This window comes from Mytilus galloprovincialis, chromosome 8 (assembly GCF_965363235.1).
Source record: "Mytilus galloprovincialis chromosome 8, xbMytGall1.hap1.1, whole genome shotgun sequence".
In the NCBI taxonomy this organism is placed as follows: Eukaryota; Metazoa; Mollusca; class Bivalvia; order Mytilida; family Mytilidae; genus Mytilus; species Mytilus galloprovincialis.
The window spans coordinates 7,531,180-7,551,812 of record NC_134845.1 but is presented as its reverse complement, the minus strand read 5'-3'; the positions used below and the strand labels follow the sequence as shown (position 1 = coordinate 7,551,812).

Genomic DNA, 20,633 nt, shown 5'->3' with positions numbered 1-20,633 from the left:
ATATTTCCCCAAAATTTGGCTAAAATTAGAATTTCAATCGCTTGAAGTAATACCTTTTCTGAAACTGTGTACATGTATCATTCAGCAAATCCAATGAAAATCATATGTCTTTCGTCTCATTTTTTTGTAAAATTGCGTCAAAAACTTCGTGTAGAAAAAGAGTGTTTGTAAACAGTACATTAATTTCTGGACCGATGGCCGCTCTAGCTATGAAAATACGGACTGTCAAACAGAAAACAGCCCATAAAACATGTAAAAAATAATCTTGATGCTCTTATAAACCATCTTTGAAGGCTATATTAGCACTCATCTGTCTAAAAATGAATTTTATTACACAATAACTTTCCTATTTGAAAAATCCACAGGGGCCATAATGCGAAACTAAACTTCTAACTGTGTATTGCTACCTTAGGTTAGTAGGGAGGCGGGGCTTATCTCATACACGGTTAGTAGTGGTGTTACGTCCCTTTATATTCCTTATAAGGTAGTAGGGAGGAGGAGCTTATTTCATACACAGTTAGTAGTAGTGTTACGTCCATTTATAAAAACAAAACGGTACTGAGAAAAAGGTTTCAACAGACGAAGAAAGTGATGATTAAGATTGAAATAAATTCATAACACACATTTAAACCTAACAGGTCATTAGTCTAAATTTCACACGTTAAGATAGTTGGTAAGATAAATTCGTTACACAGTGTGCTAGTGACCTAATACGGTATATATGGGGTAAGTAAATTCCATATGGGGATTAGAGCTTCGCTCTCACCCTATATGGAATTTACTGACCTCATATATACCGTATTAGGTCACTAGCACACTATGTAACTAATAATATTGTGCTTTCTTTACACAGTTTTGACATCTATCATGTCTATTTATAATATCTGTACTCATCAAACAAGTTTGGCTTTTCACAGTACCATAAGACCAACTGTTGAAATAATTTAGACAACTGCTTAAGAGAGGTATTGTTTAGACGCATGTATGTGCAGTGTAATGAAATATTCTAGAAATCCAATTCCAATACCCTTAAATTGGAGAAGCTGGGTAATATTTTGATGCCCTGGGGATCATTCAAGGAAATGTTTTTAGGAACATGGTAACCTTATGAACAAAAGTTAATATATTTCTCTTGAATTTCACATGAAAAATTTGCAGAATCATTGTTGTTTATCCTAAGTATGACATCTAAAATACAGATCAAATGGTTGTTACATAAATGTATCTGTTACCAATTTCAATAAAATTGTTATATATATGCTTAGTTCTTTCTCCTTAAACCTGATATGTTATATAACTTCTTTAGTGTGGTTTTGATCTATATTTCACAAGAATCATGGTTTTAATATAACCAGACTCAAACTAATGCTGTGGATTCCTTATTATTCGTTGGATATCAATTTTCATGGGTTTCGTGATTACAGGTGAACCACAAATTAAAATGTTCAATGAATTACAAATTTTCTATAAGCTTTGTATGCAGAGATTGGCAAAACCATGAAATGAAATATCCACGAAAATGTAAGTTTTCCTCAATCCACAAACATTGCTAACCTACACATTTTCATGGTCCCAAAATATGCCTGTCCTTGCAGAAAAAACCTGAGTATTCCAACACCTTGCTTAATCCAACATTTTTTTCTGGTCCCCCAGTGTGTCGGATTAGGTAAGTTACACTGTACATGTAAGCAATCTTCTTTCACCAGTTGAAATTACTCACAAACTTCTTCCCAGCAATTACATACCTTCTTTCTGGACCTCTGATACTGTTCTACCACAATGGGCTAACATGCCACCTGGCCCCCATCCTACTCTAAAGGAACGTCCCATAAATAGTCCTGCATCCTTTATCATAAACTGTTTATCATACATCAGTGATTCTCTTAAGTTTGGGATTGGTCTCTGAACTCTTGACCCTACTATCTTTTTAGGAAAGTCATCTGGGTTGAGACCACTGGCCAGTGGCATGTGTTCGGCAACTGGTGGAGGCTGGTATGTGGGTTTACTTGGTCGAATGGGTTCTGGTGTGAGAATTCTATTGTGGAATAACCCACCTATAAAATAGGATGAGAAAATCAGAGGCTTGCGAGGTCATACTTAGAATTAAATGATGTATAAGAGATTTAGTGAGCTATAAAAGAAACTAAGAGAGTCAGCAAATTTTCAATTAGATACTGCTTATTCAGAAGCTATTGCATGCATATATTACTGTGATTTTTAAAGATTGAATAAATGTGAGTTTGATTATTGCAATTTCAGAAAAAGGTACATACAGATATATCTACCAGGTACCAGATATTATAATGCAAGGTCTTAATAAGGAGTCACATTGTTCCCATTAATAAAATATGCAATAAGTTCTGAATTCATTGAATTACACTTAGAAGATACACTCCAGGTTATTTTTTATCATTATCATATTACCCCTTAGCAAACAGATAGTGCAATTTTAGAAAACTATATTTGTTACTGTAATAAAAATTTGTAAGGGTTCAAAGGAACCTAGTGTCTCGCCTACTTTTGCTGTTAATCGCAGGCTCAACAAACACGAGGAAAAAACATAACAATAATATTTCTCTTGATACTATCTTTTGATTAAAAAGAAAGCTTCTGTCCAAGTTTGGTAAAAATCTAGGATAGTTTATGAATATTATGAATGTTTTAAAAACTATAACTGCAGACTGTATGTAACGTTACCTTGCAGAAGAACTATGTCCATTTATAAGTAAAATATGGAAAAAGTGGATTTTTTTTTACAAAAATTACTTCAGGATACTATCTTATGATCATAAACAAGCTTCTGTCCAAGTTTGGTAGAAATCCAGGAGAGTTTAAGAAAGTTATTAAAATTTCAAAAACTTTAATCACAGAGTGAATACTTGTGGCCGCTGCCGCCGCAATGTATGATTGCTATAACTCGCTTTTTCGACAACAGTCAAAGGCTCGACAAAAATGAGACATCACAACTGAAACATTCTTGACAAATTGTCTCATTTGTACTCAACCCTTAGTCCTTTTATATATAAAAGTATCCTACAGAAGAAAAAAGAATAATTTCAGAATGTTTCTCATACCTTGTTCATCTCTCCTTAATTCTGCCTCTTTAGGAAGATGGGTAAGTTTAACAGGAGACATGTATTTTGACTTATAAGCTGAACTAAACAGGCTTGGAACATCTCCCTGTTTCTTTGCTGCTGGCTTAGAAAATAATGTCTTTTGACCTGGGAAAATAAATAAATAAACAATAATTTCTAAAGCTCATCATTTAAATTTATTCATTAAGGGGGCTCGCGGGTCTAAATCAATTTTTTTTATTTAATATAGGATTCTCTATATTTTTCTATAAATGAACTTCATCTTATACTGAATAGAAAAATGAAATAAAAAAATGGGGTCACCGTTCATTTACGCTCACAATTTGCCTTCGAAAGAAGCATACATTTTTGTTAATGTCCTTTTTTTCTGTTGAACTAATAGGAGAAATAGCGACAACATGGAAATAAAAAAAGAACTGAATTACAGAAATCGCTTAGATTTTACAATTATTTAGTTCATGTACAGCTCATTCGAAAACAACAATAAAAAATATAGGTCACCGATGAGTTAAAAAAAAAAATTTCAATTTTAATGCCAAAAAATGGCATTTTTGCACCAAAGGTAGATAATTTGGAGCTTTTTCAATGATATCTACATTTTAAAAGTCACCTGGGGCCAACACGAATTTAATTTTTTGAATGATTTTTGTACCGTATGATAAAGTAACAACTACTAAAGGTAATAGATAAAATTTGTAATGAAAAATTAATGTTTAATTGTTTTCTGAAAATCTTATACCCGCGAGCCTCCTTAAGGCCTATGATAGAAACAAGATTTTATGAATACAGATTCTGCAATGTTTAAACAAATAGAAAATGAGTGAACGTCCAATCTATTTTGTCAAAAAGTCTGTTTGCTACTTTTGTATAAATGAGTAAAATTGTATTAAAAAAACCTGCACTGTTACTTACCACCATCTCCAATGCCATCTTCATTAAAGAAAGAGGCTTTCATGACCTGAACGTTTCTGGCACTAACACCCATACTACTGGCTAACTTGTGTGATGATGGCTGATCATCCATGTCTTCATCTTCTGAAAAGTATATCAGTGTAAAATAAACAGATGACACGGATTTGGATTAAGTATAAAGTAAACAGATGACACAAATCAGATAATGTGCGTAAAATAAACAGATGACACAGATGAGGAATAAGTGTAAAGTAAATAGATGACACGGATCAGAGAATGTGTGTAAAATAAACAGATGACACGGATTAGGAATAAGGGTAAAGTAAATAGATGACACGGATTAGGAATAAGGGTAAAGTAAATAGATGACACGGATCAGAGAATGTGTGAAAAATAAACAGATGACACGGATTAGGAATAAGTGTAAAGTAAATAGATGACACGGATCAGAGAATGTGTGAAAAATAAACAGATGACACGGATTAGGAATAAGTGTAAAGTAAATAGATGACACGGATCAGAGAATGTGTGAAAAATAAACAGATGACAAAGATTAGGAATAAGTGTAAAGTAAATAGATGACACGGATCAGAGAATAAGTGTAAAGTAAACAGATGACACTATTTTCATTTAGATAAAATGTAAAGTAAACAATTGACGTGTATTTTCATTAAATCATCTTGTTAAATCATTACAATATAATACCTAAATATCACTGTTTAAAAGATATACCACTTTTTTTTAATCATACCACATGATCAAAATAACATTCTGTGTGATCATAAATGTCAGATAAAAACAAACCACCCTTTATGAGCTTAGACATGTGACCTCAAACAAAGGCTATAGTTGTATATCATCTTCTTATTTCAGATGATATCACTTACCTAAATCTTGTAACATGTCGTCAGGAATCTTCTCCTGTGTGATATCTTGGATGATATCGTCGTCATCATCTGCCATGGGTACCACTCTATCTTGTCTGGGATCAGTTACAGGAACGCTCTGCACTGGTTCCCTGTCAGACTGTGGTGGTAGAGGAGGCTGGCCTGGTTTTAATTGTGCAGTGGCCTGTAAAAATAGATATTTTGTAAAAATAGGCATCAGGCTCTGTGTAAAATTCAAGCTTTTCCATCCAAATTCTCTGTTGGTTTGTTATTATCAAACTATAAATTCCGTTTATTTTATAAATTTTTTACTTCAATTTCCCCGATAACAGAAATATAAAACCAAGCAAACCATATCAGCAACCTCATATTGATTGAATATAATACAAAATAAGAATGTGTCCATAGTACAGGAATGCCACACTCCCACTATCATTTTCTATGTTCAGTGGCCACTGTATTTTGGGTCAAAACTTTAATTTGACATTAGAAAGATCATATCATAGGGAACATGTGTACCAAATTTCAAGTTGAGAAGACTTCCATCAAAAACAATCTTGACCAAAAACTTTAAACTGAAGCAAAACTGACAGACAGGTGGACGGACAGACCAAAAACATTATGCCCCTAGGTGGGGTAAAAAAAATCCAGTAAAACCATTAAGAATATATACTGTGGCTTCATGATTATTCTTTTGCTAGGCCACACCAATTTAATTCCTTGTTCTAAATGTGAAAAAGTGTTTTAATAGTATTCCAGCTTTCTGCATTCGGAAAAACAATTGTGTCTATTTCCCACACTTTTTTCGTTGTTGTAAACATTAGAAATTAAAAAGCAATCACCTATCACCTATCACTTCAAATCACCACCCTTTAAACTGTTTCGATTAATACAGCTTTCATTCGAAGTAAAGGCCAATTCTTCACAAAATCATGCTGAATTTTGTTGTTAGACTTAAGGAAGCAGAAGAAGTGTTACCTTCAGCTGCAATATCGTTTGCCAGTGGAACATAAGTATGCATTTTTATGCACCTAAGTCAGAAGTCTGTTGTTCAGTAGTTGACGTTTGTTGGTGTGGTTCATAGGTGATGTTGTTTTGTACACAAATAAGACTTGTTTCTTCTGTTTGAATTGTATTACACTAGTCATTTTGGGGCATTTATTGCTTGCTGTTCGGTGTGTTAGAGCCAAGCCTCCGTTTTAAGGGCTGTACTTTGACCTGTTATTGTTAACTTAAAATACATTACGACTTGGATGGAGAGTGGTCTCATTGGCAAACATACCACATCTCATTTATATAAAGAGTGCCAAAAGGATAAATCACAAAATGAGAACACTAAAACAACAGAGAAACAGGCAACAAACATTAAACCAAAATAAATGGGGAATGTGTCCATGCCCCTGCTTGCATATCATATGAAGTTATAGGGACAGAACTGAAGAACAGGAAAAGTGACCCTACCCAAATTTGTACTTGATCTGAGTTTTGTGGTAAAAAGTAGTGTGTACAAGTTTCATAAAATTTAGTTGATGCAAACTTTAGTTGTTTGTTTATGTGTTGCATATTTGTTTTTCGTTCATGTTTTGTACATAAATTAGGCTGTTAGTTTTCTCGTTTGAATTGTTTTACATTGTCATATTGGAGCTTTTTACATCTGACTATGCGGTATGGGCTTTGCTCATTGTTGAAGGCCATACTGTGACCTATATACACAGAAACTCTAGAAAATTTAGTAACAACCCCAAAATTCAAACTTGATCTGTATTTTGTGGTTATAAGCATTGTGTATAAGTTTCATTGCATTTGTTGAGGCAAACCAAAGTTAGAGAATGGAAACTAAAAAATTCAGCATTTTTTTTGTTTGTAAAGGGCATAACTCTAGATTGGTTTAAGTGACGCCACCAAAATTCAAACTAGAATTGTGTTTTGTGGTATTAAGCATTGTGTATTCGCAAAAGGGATTTTATGGCCAGATAGTGAAAAAAGACTCATGCACAGGGACAGTGACATGGAACTTGAACAAATATTTGCAAGGAAGATTTGGCAGTTGGAACTGTTTGTTAGGTCTAATTGCTGGTTCTGTTGTGTGTCATGGATCAACCTTAACTACATTCCTCACTTCAAGTTGTTTCAGGATTAGTCATTCCGTTTTATGCTAATTCTCTGGCCTTGGCAAGTGGACTGATTAAGTCACTCCCTTCTATGCAAATCCTTTATCCTTGGCAAAGCTTGTGGTTGTGACTTTGATTTATTGATGATCCATAATGCTTATGCATATTTTCATAAAAAAAAACACTTTAACATGTGTTTAAACCTCCCTTTCATCTTAATTAATTTAGGTGGTAAAATGTTAAACACTCAATAAACTAGGGTAAATGTTGGATGGGATGTCATTCAATGTTTACCATCAGTTCGCATTTGACATTGACAAAAAATTAAAAGTATCCACTGACAAGATTTACTGCCTTGCAATTCTGAGAATGGCTTACACAAATGTGACCTATCATTATCAAGTTATTATCTATAGATTCAAATTATTCATATTTCTTTTTTATTTCAAAAATAGCTTTAAAGCAGGTTTCGCAAATATATAAAAATTTAGATAACATTATTTATATCATTTAGCTAAAATCAAAATAATAAATCTTTCTATTTTATCCATTCTTAAAAAATGCAATAATACCTGCAAGCAGTAAAATGATGCATTAATACATTTAAATCATTTTATATTAAAAAAGCTGTGTAATATCCACAAAATATTTGAACTGACAAAAAGAATCAAGAAAACATTAATGCTGTATCTGTCCACCTCATATGGCAGTGATTTTGCTAGCGCTCGTCACTTAGTAATTTACGAAAGGGTGTTCGCATTGTCAGACGAAAGTATTCCAAATCAATTTTGTCGCTTAAATTTTGAAAGTGTATTTTTCGCATTAAAATACAATAAATCTTTCTGTCTTTACGTTTTTGACAAGTTTATGACCCCCCAGGTAATTAACATTTTAATCAGGTGTTACAAGTTGTGATTACAACTAATCCCCTTATTGCCATCAGATGGGTCACTAATCCGTTGATTATTAATAAACCTCATAATTGACCATCATAATTATTTCCTCAGGAAAATCAGTCAGTTAGCATTTCAACAACCAGGAGTATAGTTTCGTCATTTGATCTAAATTGTTACCCCCGGACTGTTCGGATTTGAATTTCAATATTTCTCAAACAATCACAATTTGAAGTTCGTTTGTTAGATTTGTCATTGAAACGCATTTTCGTCACAATTGATATAAATCGCCATCAAAAACTTCAGATTATTTTCATTTAAAATATAGAACTTTATTCAAAACGTTCAGAGATGTCTTCACGAGTTAAACAGGTGCTTCCTATACTATTTGCTTCCCATGCGTAAAAGTATTCCTATGACTATTTATAGACTGATTAAAAACGTAAAATACGAAATCATTTAGAAATAATAAAGGGAGCGAGACAAATATATATCTCTTACTAAAGGAATTTAAACCGAAATATGACAATTTCCTGATGAATCTGGATTCGTTTTGGATTTATCATCCACGTGTCACTTCCTATTTTCGTTTCATTTCAAAACCCAAAGTAGTAAGCGTGATCTATTCTTGATTTGTTTACAACCTCCTTTCAGTCGTTATACTCGTTCCAACTTATAGAAATGATTTCCAAATATCGATTTAGATGTTTTATAAGGATATCATTGCAAGTTAATTTCTGCTGTGATTCCTTGTTTAGAAAAAAATGAATCCAACTTTTGTTGATCAGGAATGTCCTCTGGAACAAACTGAAGAGAAATTGTGAACCAAGTGTTCACATCCCATGTCAGAATCTTTCATAATAAGGGCCAATACAGTCAAATCATAATCATACAATACTGACCATGCTGACTGCCAATTGCAATCATGCTTAACATGCTTAAGTCCTTTAAAATCTGTCAAAGTCAAAGATGAAGCTAGTAACATACATCCTTGGTCCCTTGCTGTTACACTGAAAAAAAGGTTAGCGCACAAAAGTGACTTAAGCCCTCAAAATCCTAGCTTAAACCCTGCATATGGGATTTTATACCAAATCCATTCAGCTTCATCCAGGATGACCACTTACTAGCTGGAAATATATGCTACATATGCAATTTGTGTACAAACAAATTAAAACAGTTCATGCATAATCTTTAATGGAAAAACAAATACAAATGGATAAATTTATACAATTTTGATAACATATAAATCAATTAAAAAACATATAAAAACTAGAGGCTCTAAAGAGCCTGTGTCGCTCACCTTGGTCTATGTGAATATTAAACAAAGGAAGCAGATTGAAAATTGACTACAAAGGTCAATAACTCCTACAGGGGTCAATTGACCATTTCGTTCATGTTGACTTATTTGTAGATCTTACTTTGCTGAACATTATTGCTGTTTACAGTTTACCTATATCTATAATAATATTCAATATAATAACCAAAAACAGCAAAATTTCCTTAAAATTACCAATTCAGGGGCCGCAACCCAAAAACAGGTTGTCCAATTCATCTGAAAATTTCAGGGCAGATAGATCTTGACCTGATTAACAATTTTACTTCATGTCAGATTTTCTCTAAATTATTTGATTTTTGAGTTATAAGCCAAAAACTGCATTTTACCCCTATATTCTATTTTTAGCCGTGGCGGCCATCTTGGTTTGATGGCCAGGTCACCGGACACATTTTTTAAACAAGAAACCCCAAAGATGATTGTGGCCAAGTTTGGATCAATTTGGCACAGCAGTTTCAGAGAAGAAGATTTTAGTAAAAGATATATAAAATTTACGAAAAATGGTTAAAAAATTGACTTTAAAGGGCAATAACTCCTAAAGAGGTCAACTGACCATTTTGGTCATGTTGACTTATTTGTAAATCTGACCTTGCTGAACATAATTGCTGTTTACAGTTTACCTATATCTATAATAATATTCAATATAATAACCAAAAACAGCAAAATTTCCTTAAAATTACCAATTCAGGGGCCGCAACCCAAAAACAGGTTGTCCAATTCATCTGAAAATTTCAGGGCAGATACATCTTCACCTGATTAACAATTTTACTTCATGTCAGATTTGCTCTAAATGCTTTGGTTTTTGAGTTATAAGCCAAAAACTGCATTTTACCCCTATGTTCTATTTATAGCCATGGAGGTCATCTTGGTTAGTTGGCGGGGTCACCGGACACAATTTTTAAACTAGATACCCCAATGATGATTGTGGCCAAGTTTCAAATAATTTGGCCCAGCAGTTTCAGAGGAGAAGATTTTTCTAAAAGATTACTAAGATTTACGAAAAATGGTTAAAAATTGACTATAAAGGGCAATAACTCCTAAAGTGGTCAACTGATCATTTTGGTCATGTTGACTTATTTGTAGATCTTACTTTGCTGAACATTATTGCTTTTTACAGTTTATCTCTATCTGAAATAATATTCAAGATAATAACCAAAAACAACAAAATTTCCTTAAAATTACCAATTCAGGGGCAGCAACCTAACAACGGAATGTCAGATTCATCTGAAAATTTCAGGGCAGATAGATCTTAACCTGATTAACAATATTACCCCATGTCAGATTTGCCCTAAATGCTTTGGTTTTTGAGTTATAAGCCAAAAACTGCATTTTACCCCTATGTTCTATTTATAGCCATGGCGGCCATCTTGGTTAGTTGGCGGGGTCACCGGACACAATTTTTAAACTAGATACCCCAATGATGATTGTGGCCAAGTTTCAAATAATTTGGCCCAGCAGTTTCAGAGGAGAAGATTTTTCTAAAAGTTAACGCCGGACGCAGGACGACGACGGACGACGACGACGACGGACGCCGGACGCCAAGTGATGAGAAAAGCTCACTTGGCCCTTTGGGCCAGGTGAGCTAAAAACAATGGAGTATCCCAAGCAACATTTTAATTCAACTACATATCTAATTTTTTGCATGTCTGATTTAGTCTGGGGTCACAACATGGACTGATGTTTGTTAATTCCATTCCCAAGTACAAAAGGATCATTGTAACAGGGACCTGAGCTTGTGTCATGAATGTTTTGATGTTTTGATTTGTTTGACAACAGACCTATAATTCCAATGTTGTGGTTTAACTGATTAAAAAAGATAGTATTAAAACCTTTTTCAATGGACTTGTTTGTATGACTATGGTTCATTATAACAAAGTTTTGTTGTTTTTATTTCAACATCATTGTGTTATGAGTCTTCATCTGATTGTTACATACATAATTGTTTAAGGAAGATTCTAATGCAATGTGTAATATGAATATATAATACCATTTATGATTGGATAAAGTCTGCCTTCAATTACATGATTGATAGTCAGAGTCTTTGGCAAAAACAGTGTGTAATCACAATTGCTGTTTCTGATATTGCATATAATTTTAGTTCTTAACATTTCACAAGTATTGCATCAAAATAAGAAAATTAGTACTGCATTAAATTCATTGATTGCTACTTGCTAGATGTTCAGTGGAAATTATTTCATGCTTATTCAGGACAAAAAATATTAATAATAAATACAATATGTAGGTTCTATGCAAGGTTGACCGCCATGCATGAAGGGCAGGATATGAAAGTATAATTGATATGTAGCCTTGCAATAGTCCCCATATCCACCCCTCACAGAGTTGTTGCAAGGGTCCTTTGACATTATTCACATAATTATAAAACTCCATCATGTGGTTTACATTTTTCTAAATACCACAAAAATTCTATTTGGTTTCATAAAAAATGCTAAAATATTAATCAATCAAACTCACATGCATATAATATTAAAAATTGCTATGTTTTAATAAGAAACATGACAGCATTATAAGTTATCACAAATACACAGGTATAACATATAATAAAAACCTTAATTACATGTATTTACACTCAATAAAAATAAATAAAACATAATATATATATATAAAAACTTCAATAAAACAAAAATCATGAAAATAATTCCAGACTATCTTCTTAGAAGATAAAACTAAAATTAACATTCTACAGAAAATTAAGAGGATTTTTTTCTTTTACTTTCTCATATATTAAAATCAAATATTTGTCATACTGACAATGTCTTACCAATACAATTTAATATGGCAATCTTTGAAAATAAATGTAAGCATATAATGTTTTCATTTATACAAAAGATTCCTGCAAATAAATAAATTGAGAACTGTTAAATATAAATTTTTCAATACCCTAAAAGAAATAAGTGGTGTAGAAAATAAAACTGTCTCATAAACTTCTGTTGTAAGTTACTTTCATAAGTCATTCATCCATATTGCCATCTAAACTTTCTTCAATATGATGAAGGCTGTTGAGAATACTAATGTACTAGAATTTAAAGTAAGACTGTAATCACAGTATGTCCTTTCTTATTTTATGTATTGCATGGTTAATTTTGGTCTTCAACTTTATCTTCATTATGAGGCCCATTCTAAGGTTGATGATCATCCACAAAAAATCATTGGATCCAGTAACAGACCGATCACATAGACTTCCTGGTGCATTAGTATTAGGACCACAGGATAACTCTCGTCTCTACACATGAAGATAGAATGATGATTTTATTCCAGTCAAGAATTTGAATTATTTTTTTAATCCATCGGTTGATGTATAACGATCTCAAATTAATCACGACAGAGAATGACACATCAATGACAACAAATACAGAAGGAAAAAAAAATTTCAACAAGAATTTGTTAAGTCCTGAAAGTTGAATATTTTATCTCAATCAATACCACTTAAAGTACACGTTTTCCCATCAACTAAGAGAGATCATTCATGATATGGAATGATTCTCATAAAGTGTTTATGGATTGTGTTTAACTCTGGTTGTCATCTACTGACCTGCATCTTAGCTTGGTGCTGGGCCAGTTCAGAAAGGTCATCCTCATCACTTTCATCCATCCCATATTTGGTAAAATGTTTAACCTGAAAAAATAAAAATTGACATGTTAATTGATGAAAAACACCTAAGTTAAAGTGGAGTGCATAAATACTTAATTGGTAGGTTAACATTCAACATGATAGTGAAAAGATATTTTGTGAAATACATTTTTTGTGTGATCATCTTTAACAAGAGATTGTTAAAATGAAAGCAAACCAGTTTTGTTATTAATTTTTATTTGTAGGCTGGCATTTTTCAATATCTCAAGGACCATAACTCCTGAACGGTAAAAGTGACAAACATCAATATCGAACCTGACCTCCATTTTCTCATCAGTAACAATATCTTATTATTTGAATGGCTTTGGTTAACAGTTCATGGGTAAATGCACAGACACTGTTTGTCAGCCGAGCACCTGTCATACACCGAAAAAGCAATAACTTATTTTACTTTGGAAATCCGTGTAAACATTGGTAATGGTTCTGATATTTCTGTTAAAAAATCAATATATTGAAAGTTTAAATTAATCTTATTCCTCCAATTTTCATTAAGAAATGGAATAGCCTGGATATTTGTTTATTGTTGAAAATTTATATAAATCTCACCTCAAAGACCCATGATCCAGTTTCAGGTCTGTAGTCTGTAAACCTGCCACCTATCCTAGCTGTTATCCCTTCTATTTTCTCATGGTAATTCATGGCTTTCAATCTTTCTGGATCCTGTTTAAAGGAATATCAATGTTATAACATTAAGAGAACTGTTCAATCATAATTAAGTATTGTTAAACAGTGATCCTTAAAATGGTTTTAGTTTCAAATGTAAAGAAATGTAATTCTTTTTATTTTACTATTTGGCTAATCTTAATCAAACCAAGATCTAGTAATGAATCTTTTCCAGAGATTTGTATGTAAACTGCTGGTTAACCAATGATAGTGACAGATCCAGAGATTTGTATGTTGACTGCTGATTAACCAATGATAGTGACAGATCCAGAGATTTGTATGTCGACTGCTGGTTAACCAATGATAGTGACAGATCCAGAGATTTGTATGTCGACTGCTGGTTAACCAATGATAGTGACAGATCCAGAGATTTGTATGTTGACTGTTGATTAACCAATGATAATGACAGATCCAGAGATTTGTATGTCGACTGCTGGTTAACCAATGATAGTGACAGATCCAGAGATTTGTATGTCGACTGCTGGTTAACCAATGATAGTGACAGATCCAGAGATTTGTATGTATGTCGACTGCTGGTTAACCAATGATAGTGACAGATCCAGAGATTTGTATGTCGACTGCTGGTTAATCAATGATAGTGACAGATCCAGAGATTTGTATGTCGACTGCTGGTTAACCAATGTTAGTGACAGAAACTTTGCAACAGAATTTGAAATCTTTCAATTTTGTTCTTGTTGTTGGAGCAGAAACAAATAATACATGAGTTTGGTAACTGACATTGAACCAAATTGGAGCTAAATGGTTTTTCTTTTCTTTTCATGCTATTTGAATATTTTAGGGTAAGTGATTGTAATGTATAAATCATTGATCATTTGATGTGCTATATGTTACAGCAATTTACTATTAATCTGTTCATGTAAAAATTGCTAACATCAAAATATATATAGATTGGTGTTTTAACAACACTTTTAGCTCTAATGTGCTATTTCATGGCAGTCAGTAATCTTTATTTCAGTAGGAAAATTGACAATCCTAGTCAATTTAGATTGGAGTTGAGGGTACATGCCACATGCGAGATTTGAAATACAACCTCAGTGTTGACAGTGTTACATTATAGAAACTGACATGACAAATGTCAACAGGTTAAATGATTCTGTAGAGTTGTTTACCTGAATGGGTTTTCTTGTAGTCTTGTCTACCGGCCAGACACAGTCCAGAGTTATCTCTGCCTTCCTGTTCAGACCATCGCCTTGATCAGGTTTATTGTCATCGTCAGGATAAACTATCACCTCTTTCCTCCTGATATGTACTGCAAGAACAAGGCATAAATAAATACTTCATGTATAAAATTAGTTTGTGTAAATATTTCTATATTAGTTAAAACAATGTTCTGTCTTTTCCTTTTGCAGTAAATGTAAATATTCTTTACTATTGAATTTTAACAGAATGTGTGTTAGTAGATGGATGTTTTTCCTTTGACATTTCTCTACCTTGAGCTTTTTTTTCTTCAAAACAGTCTTGCTATTTATCTATACACCTTTAATAAAACGTTTTTTCTTCCTTTGTCTAACAGTTTAAATTGTTTCTGTTAAATGCTGGTTTTTTTTTTGGTTTTTTTTGTCATTTTTTTGCAGTCTGCATGTGTGCTTTCATTCCTAGTTCACAATTTAAAAAAGAACTCATCAGAGATGCCAGGTTTATAATTTGGGATGGAGACGAACAGTTTTTTGTATACATAATCTTATCAGTATCTCTAAAATCAAAACAATTTTGGGAGACCAAGTATAGGTACAGCAGAATAGGCTTACCAATCTCGTCTAGATTTAGTCCAGCTACATTGACCACTCCAGGGAAGTACACACTACCATAACCTTCTCTACCAATAGTGAATCCATCAACAAAACAATCTCCATTCTCATTCACCATCTCTGCTAACTCCTCCATGCTAGGGAGTGTGTAATACTCAGGTCGAGTCAGGACAATACCAGCAGCATGTGGAGGGGTGGGAGTCTTCTACAAAAAAAATAATTAAGAAATGTAAATATTTTCAAAAATGTTCAGAAAATTGATCAACCAACTTTGTAATCAATAAATTTAAACTACTACTGTGGATTATTATTCTTTGGATACCAATTTTCGTGGGTACAGGTGAACCACTTAATTACATGTTCAACAAATAACAAAATTTCTTTAGGCTTGTACAAAGCAGGCTTCAGTAAAACCACAAAATTAAATATCTATGAACATGATCCACGAAAAATTGGTGCAAACGAAAATAAATGAATCTGATTTACATAAAAGGTTTTCTATATAATACAAAAAGTAGTCAAATTATAAACTATAATTCAGTCTTCTGAATCCAAATTTTTTTTTAAATATTCAATGTTCCAACTTCTGCCACATAATAACTTACTGGTCTTCTTTCTAGACTTTCATCTCTTTGCGTAATATCTAAATCTGTTTCATCAGCTGACCGTGATGACAACTTTCCTCCTTTGTTCTGTACATTTAACATGGCTATTGTGTCGTCTAAGTTCTGACTAGGTACTTTCTGGAATCTCAGATTATTCTCTGGTTCTGGAATGTCCTTACTAACACTTCTTTCAATTGGCCTGAATATAAATAATAAAGATGTATAAATAAGACTACATTCAGTGGTGTAAAAGTTAGAAAAGTACCAAAGTGGATACTAAAAATAAAGAACTGAATAAAATAGAAGACTAAAGAGTTTTTGTTTAAGAGATCCTGTACTAGTAATGTCCATGAACACACATCTTTTAAAAAGTCAAGTGATCTTGTATCTAAGATTATCTTATTTGACTTCTTTTTTTTCTTCATTTTGTAAAAATGTTGACTCCATTTTAATCTTCATTTTGTAAAAATGTTGACTCCATTTTAAGGGTACACACCAAACACTTTGTTTTGGAGCAAGGTACCTCCCAGAAAGGTTGGTGCTTCAAAGAGATTTTATAATGTGCCATTGAACTGCTGCCAATTGATGAAGGAAGCTTTTTATTCTATAACATAATGTTACTTACATGCTATGGGAAGTATTCTGAAGGAAGCTAGGATCAGTATCATTGAGAGATTGTTCATTATGTAAATCTTCTATCACTGATGAGGCACGACTTGGGGAATTAGATGTTACTTACATGCTATGGGAAGTATTCTGAAGAAAGCTCGGATCTGTATCATAGAGAGATTGTTCATTATGTAAATCTTCTATCACTGATGAGGCACGACTTGGGGAATTAGATGTTACTTACATGCTATGGGAAGTATTCTGAAGGAAGCTAGGATCTGTATCATTAAGAGATTGTTCATTGTGTAAATCTTCTATCACTGATGAGGCACGACTTGGGGAATTAGATGTTACTTACATGCTATGGGAAGTATTCTGAAGAAAGCTCGGATCTGTATCATAGAGAGATTGTTCATTATGTAAATCTTCTATCACTGATGAGGCACGACTTGGGGAATTAGATGTTACTTACATGCTATGGGAAGTATTCTGAAGGAAGCTCGGATCTGTATCATTGAGAGATTGTTCATTATGTAAATCCTCTATCACTGATGAGGCACGACTTGGGGAATTAGATGTTACTTACATGCTATGGGAAGTATTCTGAAGAAAGCTCGGATCTGTATCATAGAGAGATTGTTCATTATGTAAATCTTATATCACTGATGAGGCACGACTTGGGGAATTAGATGTTACTTACATGCTATGGGAAGTATTCTGAAGGAAGCTCGGATCTGTATCATTGAGAGATTGTTCATTATGTAAATCCTCTATCACTGATGAGGCACGACTTGGGGAATTAGATGTTACTTACATGCTATGGGAAGTATTCTGAAGGAAGCTCGGATCTGTATCATTGAGAGATTGTTCATTATGTAAATCCTCTATCTCTGATGAGGCACAACTTGGGGAATTAGATGTTACTTACATGCTATGGGAAGTATTCTGAAGGAAGCTCAGATCTGTATCATTGAGAGATTGTTCATTGTGTAAATCTTCTATCACTGATGAGGCACGACTTGGGGAATTAGATGTTACTTACATGCTATGGGAAGTATTCTGAAGGAAGCTCGGATCTGTATCATTGAGAGATTGTTCATTGTGTAAATCTTCTATCACTGATGAGGCACGACTTGGGGAATTAGATTCTGTTCCAGTTTTCCTTAATACTAGTTTCTTTATGCTCTTTTTTGGCATGAATGATTCATTACCAAAACTAAAGTCTTCATCTTCTAGTCCTTCAAATATCTGGGACTGAAATAAAAATTTCATTTTGAAAAGAACAATATGGGTAAAAAAAACAGAAATTGTATAATAGATCATCTATAATATAACAACCATTCCAGAGTCAATTAGAAAGAAACAGCCAAGCAGAACTGAAAATGTTTCACACAGTACAACTAAAACATTTATACTTACAGACAACCCATCAAATCTTATAATAAGCTAAGTAATACAACAAAAAGTACCATGCTAAGTACATGTAAAATGATTTCAAAATATTGCAAATCAGTGACAACCAGGCTGCTCTGAAAAATGCTCGCATGGTGCGAATCAAAGTATTAAGTTCCTAGACCAAATAGTATATCAGAATTTATTACAGAAGCTGAAAAATATGTAGCTGAACTATACACAGACAAATTGTTGGATTGGTTGATTGGTGATTTTCTTTTATTATCAAAATTAAAAAGTCTCCATTCTTTTAATGTACTGAAAGATGCTTCTTACTAACTTACAAAATAAGTAATTCATTTTATATAGAACTGCATCATAAAAAGTAGTAATATAACTACCTTGGAACTATTGAGTACATTATGTAATGACTTTGGTTTAACTCGGGCTGTTGGTCTTAGAATAACTTTGGTTTAACTCTGGATTACCTTGGGCCCATTAAGTACATTGTGTAATGACTTTGGTTTAACTCTGGCTGTTGGTCTTGGACTAACTTTGGTTTAACTCTGGCTGTTGGTCTTGGACTAACTTTGGTTTAACTCTGGCTGTTGGTCTTGGACTAACTTTGGTTTAACTCTGGTTTACCTTGGGCCCATTAAGAACATTGTGTAATGACTTTGGTTTAACTCTGACTTACCTTGGAACCATTAAGTACATTATGTAATGACTTTGGTTTAACTCTGGCTGTTGGTCTTGGACTAACTTTGAACTGACTGGTCAATACAGCTTTCTGTGCTATTGGATTTGTTGGCTTTAACAGGTCTTCTCTCTTAGTTTCAGTCTAGAAAATATAACGTGCAACATCAATGTGAATTTGTTCACGAAGGTAAAACAACTCAAAAAACTGTTTTGAGAAATTCTGAAATAAGATTCTATCAGACAGTGAGATGATTGAAGAAATTAATTATTTTGATGATTTGAAATTTTAGCCTGGGAACAAGATGATCATACCCAATTATGACACAAGCATCTCATTTTTAAAAATAATTACTTTGTGGATCTCGTGGTTCAATTGAAACATGAAATTAAATGTTCAACAAATGACAAATTTTCTATAGGCTTGTATACCAACTTCGGTATTAAATATCCAAAAACATGCACGTTTTCCTTAATCTACAAAAACTTGTACCCATGAAAAATTAAATAATTCCAAAATAGTGTGTCCCTACCTGTTTGAGGTTCCAGAAAAGAGGAGAATCCCCATAAGGAGAGTGATTCAAAGCTAGTAACTGTTGTTGTATCTGTTGTGGGGTTGGTCCTGAATTCTGAGGATTGGCTGCACTGTAAAATATAATTAACCACATTTATTTTCAATGCTCTACAAGAGGAAAAAGTTGATATTTTCTGTCAAAAATAAATGGCACTGTCTTGAAAGTATTCAATATTTTAGTTTATATTTTATTTTCATAAGTGAACAATAAAAGATTGTGATAAGTTATTTACATCGTAATCGATAAAATAAAGATGTCAGGTTATTCTGGCGTAATCCAAGTCCTATAGTGTCTGAAAACAGGGAATTGTCAAAATTTTGTATTTTAGAAGTTAATGAAAACATTACTGACATATGTACACAAATAATTGATGTTTTCTATCCCTCAACAGAATTTTTTCCAGAGTTTCCTTTACTTATTTCTAATGTTCAGCTTTGTACTATTCCTTGTCTTGTTAAACCTGTGTTGTTTTTGACATTATTTACTGTGACATCAATATCTATGAAACTTGAAATTTCATTGTTTTTTTAGCATCAAATTCATATGCTTTGTAACACACACAAAATAACAAACTAAAACAATATTGTTGTATCTTCTAAAACTTGTTTGACTTTCTTATTTTAATTCATTATTATCAACTGACACCAAACCTGAAGAGGATTATATTTAAGAGAAAGACTACAAATTTCATGAACTACCATTTAACATTAAAGACATTTAGAACATTAGATATCCATTTAGTGCTATGTTTTGTGAGATAGATGAGTGGTGTTACATGATGACCAGAACTGATGTTTATTTAGTGATGTGTGCAGGCTCTCACCAGTATATTTATATCTACATAAAGTCACAGCAGAAATGTTAAATATATTCACTCCCTATTTTGAAGATTTAGAGTTGATTGTTTCAAGTCCAGTGTCAAATATTTCATGTATGATCCTATTAATCATGTTTATGATTACTTTTGGAATTTACAATTGATTTACTAAGGATTTTTTTTTTCTCTAAATTGTTCGTTCCTCAAAACAACAAATAGTAATTCTATGTAATGTCTTCTTTTGTGAGGATTAAATCTGGTGATGATAATTCCAAGCAATGACCTGTAAAGCTATTATTTAGCATAACATTTTTTTTAAATAACAATAAGAAGATATGGTATGATTGCCAATCAAGGAGTTAACTATCTATCAAAGTTCAAATGAAGAGGACGTATGTTTGTTTTAAGTTATATCATGTCTTTTATTTGGAGAAGTTTTCACAATATTTATACATCATTTGAACAATGTAAAGCAAAGGAAAATAAACAGAAATCCCAATGACAATGCAAACATTATTTTGTCCAATCTTGAATAACAGAAGTTCTTTTACTTAGGTTTTGTTAAGTGGGTGAAGTGATTTTGTATCATGAATAAATGTAATTTAATATCTTTTATGTGAAGAATCT

At 32.8% G+C, this 20,633-nt stretch overlaps 1 protein-coding gene across 8 annotated transcripts in view; it reads right to left on the bottom strand.

The window, feature by feature from the left end:
- LOC143084973 (nuclear pore complex protein Nup98-Nup96-like) overlaps positions 1–20,633 on the bottom strand; it is a 71,343-nt gene that overhangs the window by 13,892 nt on the left and 36,818 nt on the right. For all 8 annotated transcript variants that reach the window (XM_076261075.1, XM_076261076.1, XM_076261074.1 and 5 more), the window contains 12 exons: positions 19,148–19,259; positions 18,616–18,759; positions 17,569–17,780; positions 15,918–16,116; positions 15,313–15,517; positions 14,674–14,813; positions 13,427–13,540; positions 12,782–12,865; positions 4,895–5,078; positions 4,008–4,130; positions 3,075–3,221; positions 1,746–2,054 (listed from right to left, as the gene is read on the bottom strand). In XM_076261075.1, the coding sequence (XP_076117190.1) occupies positions 1,746–2,054; positions 3,075–3,221; positions 4,008–4,130; positions 4,895–5,078; positions 12,782–12,865; positions 13,427–13,540; positions 14,674–14,813; positions 15,313–15,517; positions 15,918–16,116; positions 17,569–17,780; positions 18,616–18,759; positions 19,148–19,259 (1,973 nt within the window). The remainder of the gene's footprint in view (positions 1–1,745; positions 2,055–3,074; positions 3,222–4,007; positions 4,131–4,894; positions 5,079–12,781; positions 12,866–13,426; positions 13,541–14,673; positions 14,814–15,312; positions 15,518–15,917; positions 16,117–17,568; positions 17,781–18,615; positions 18,760–19,147; positions 19,260–20,633) is intronic.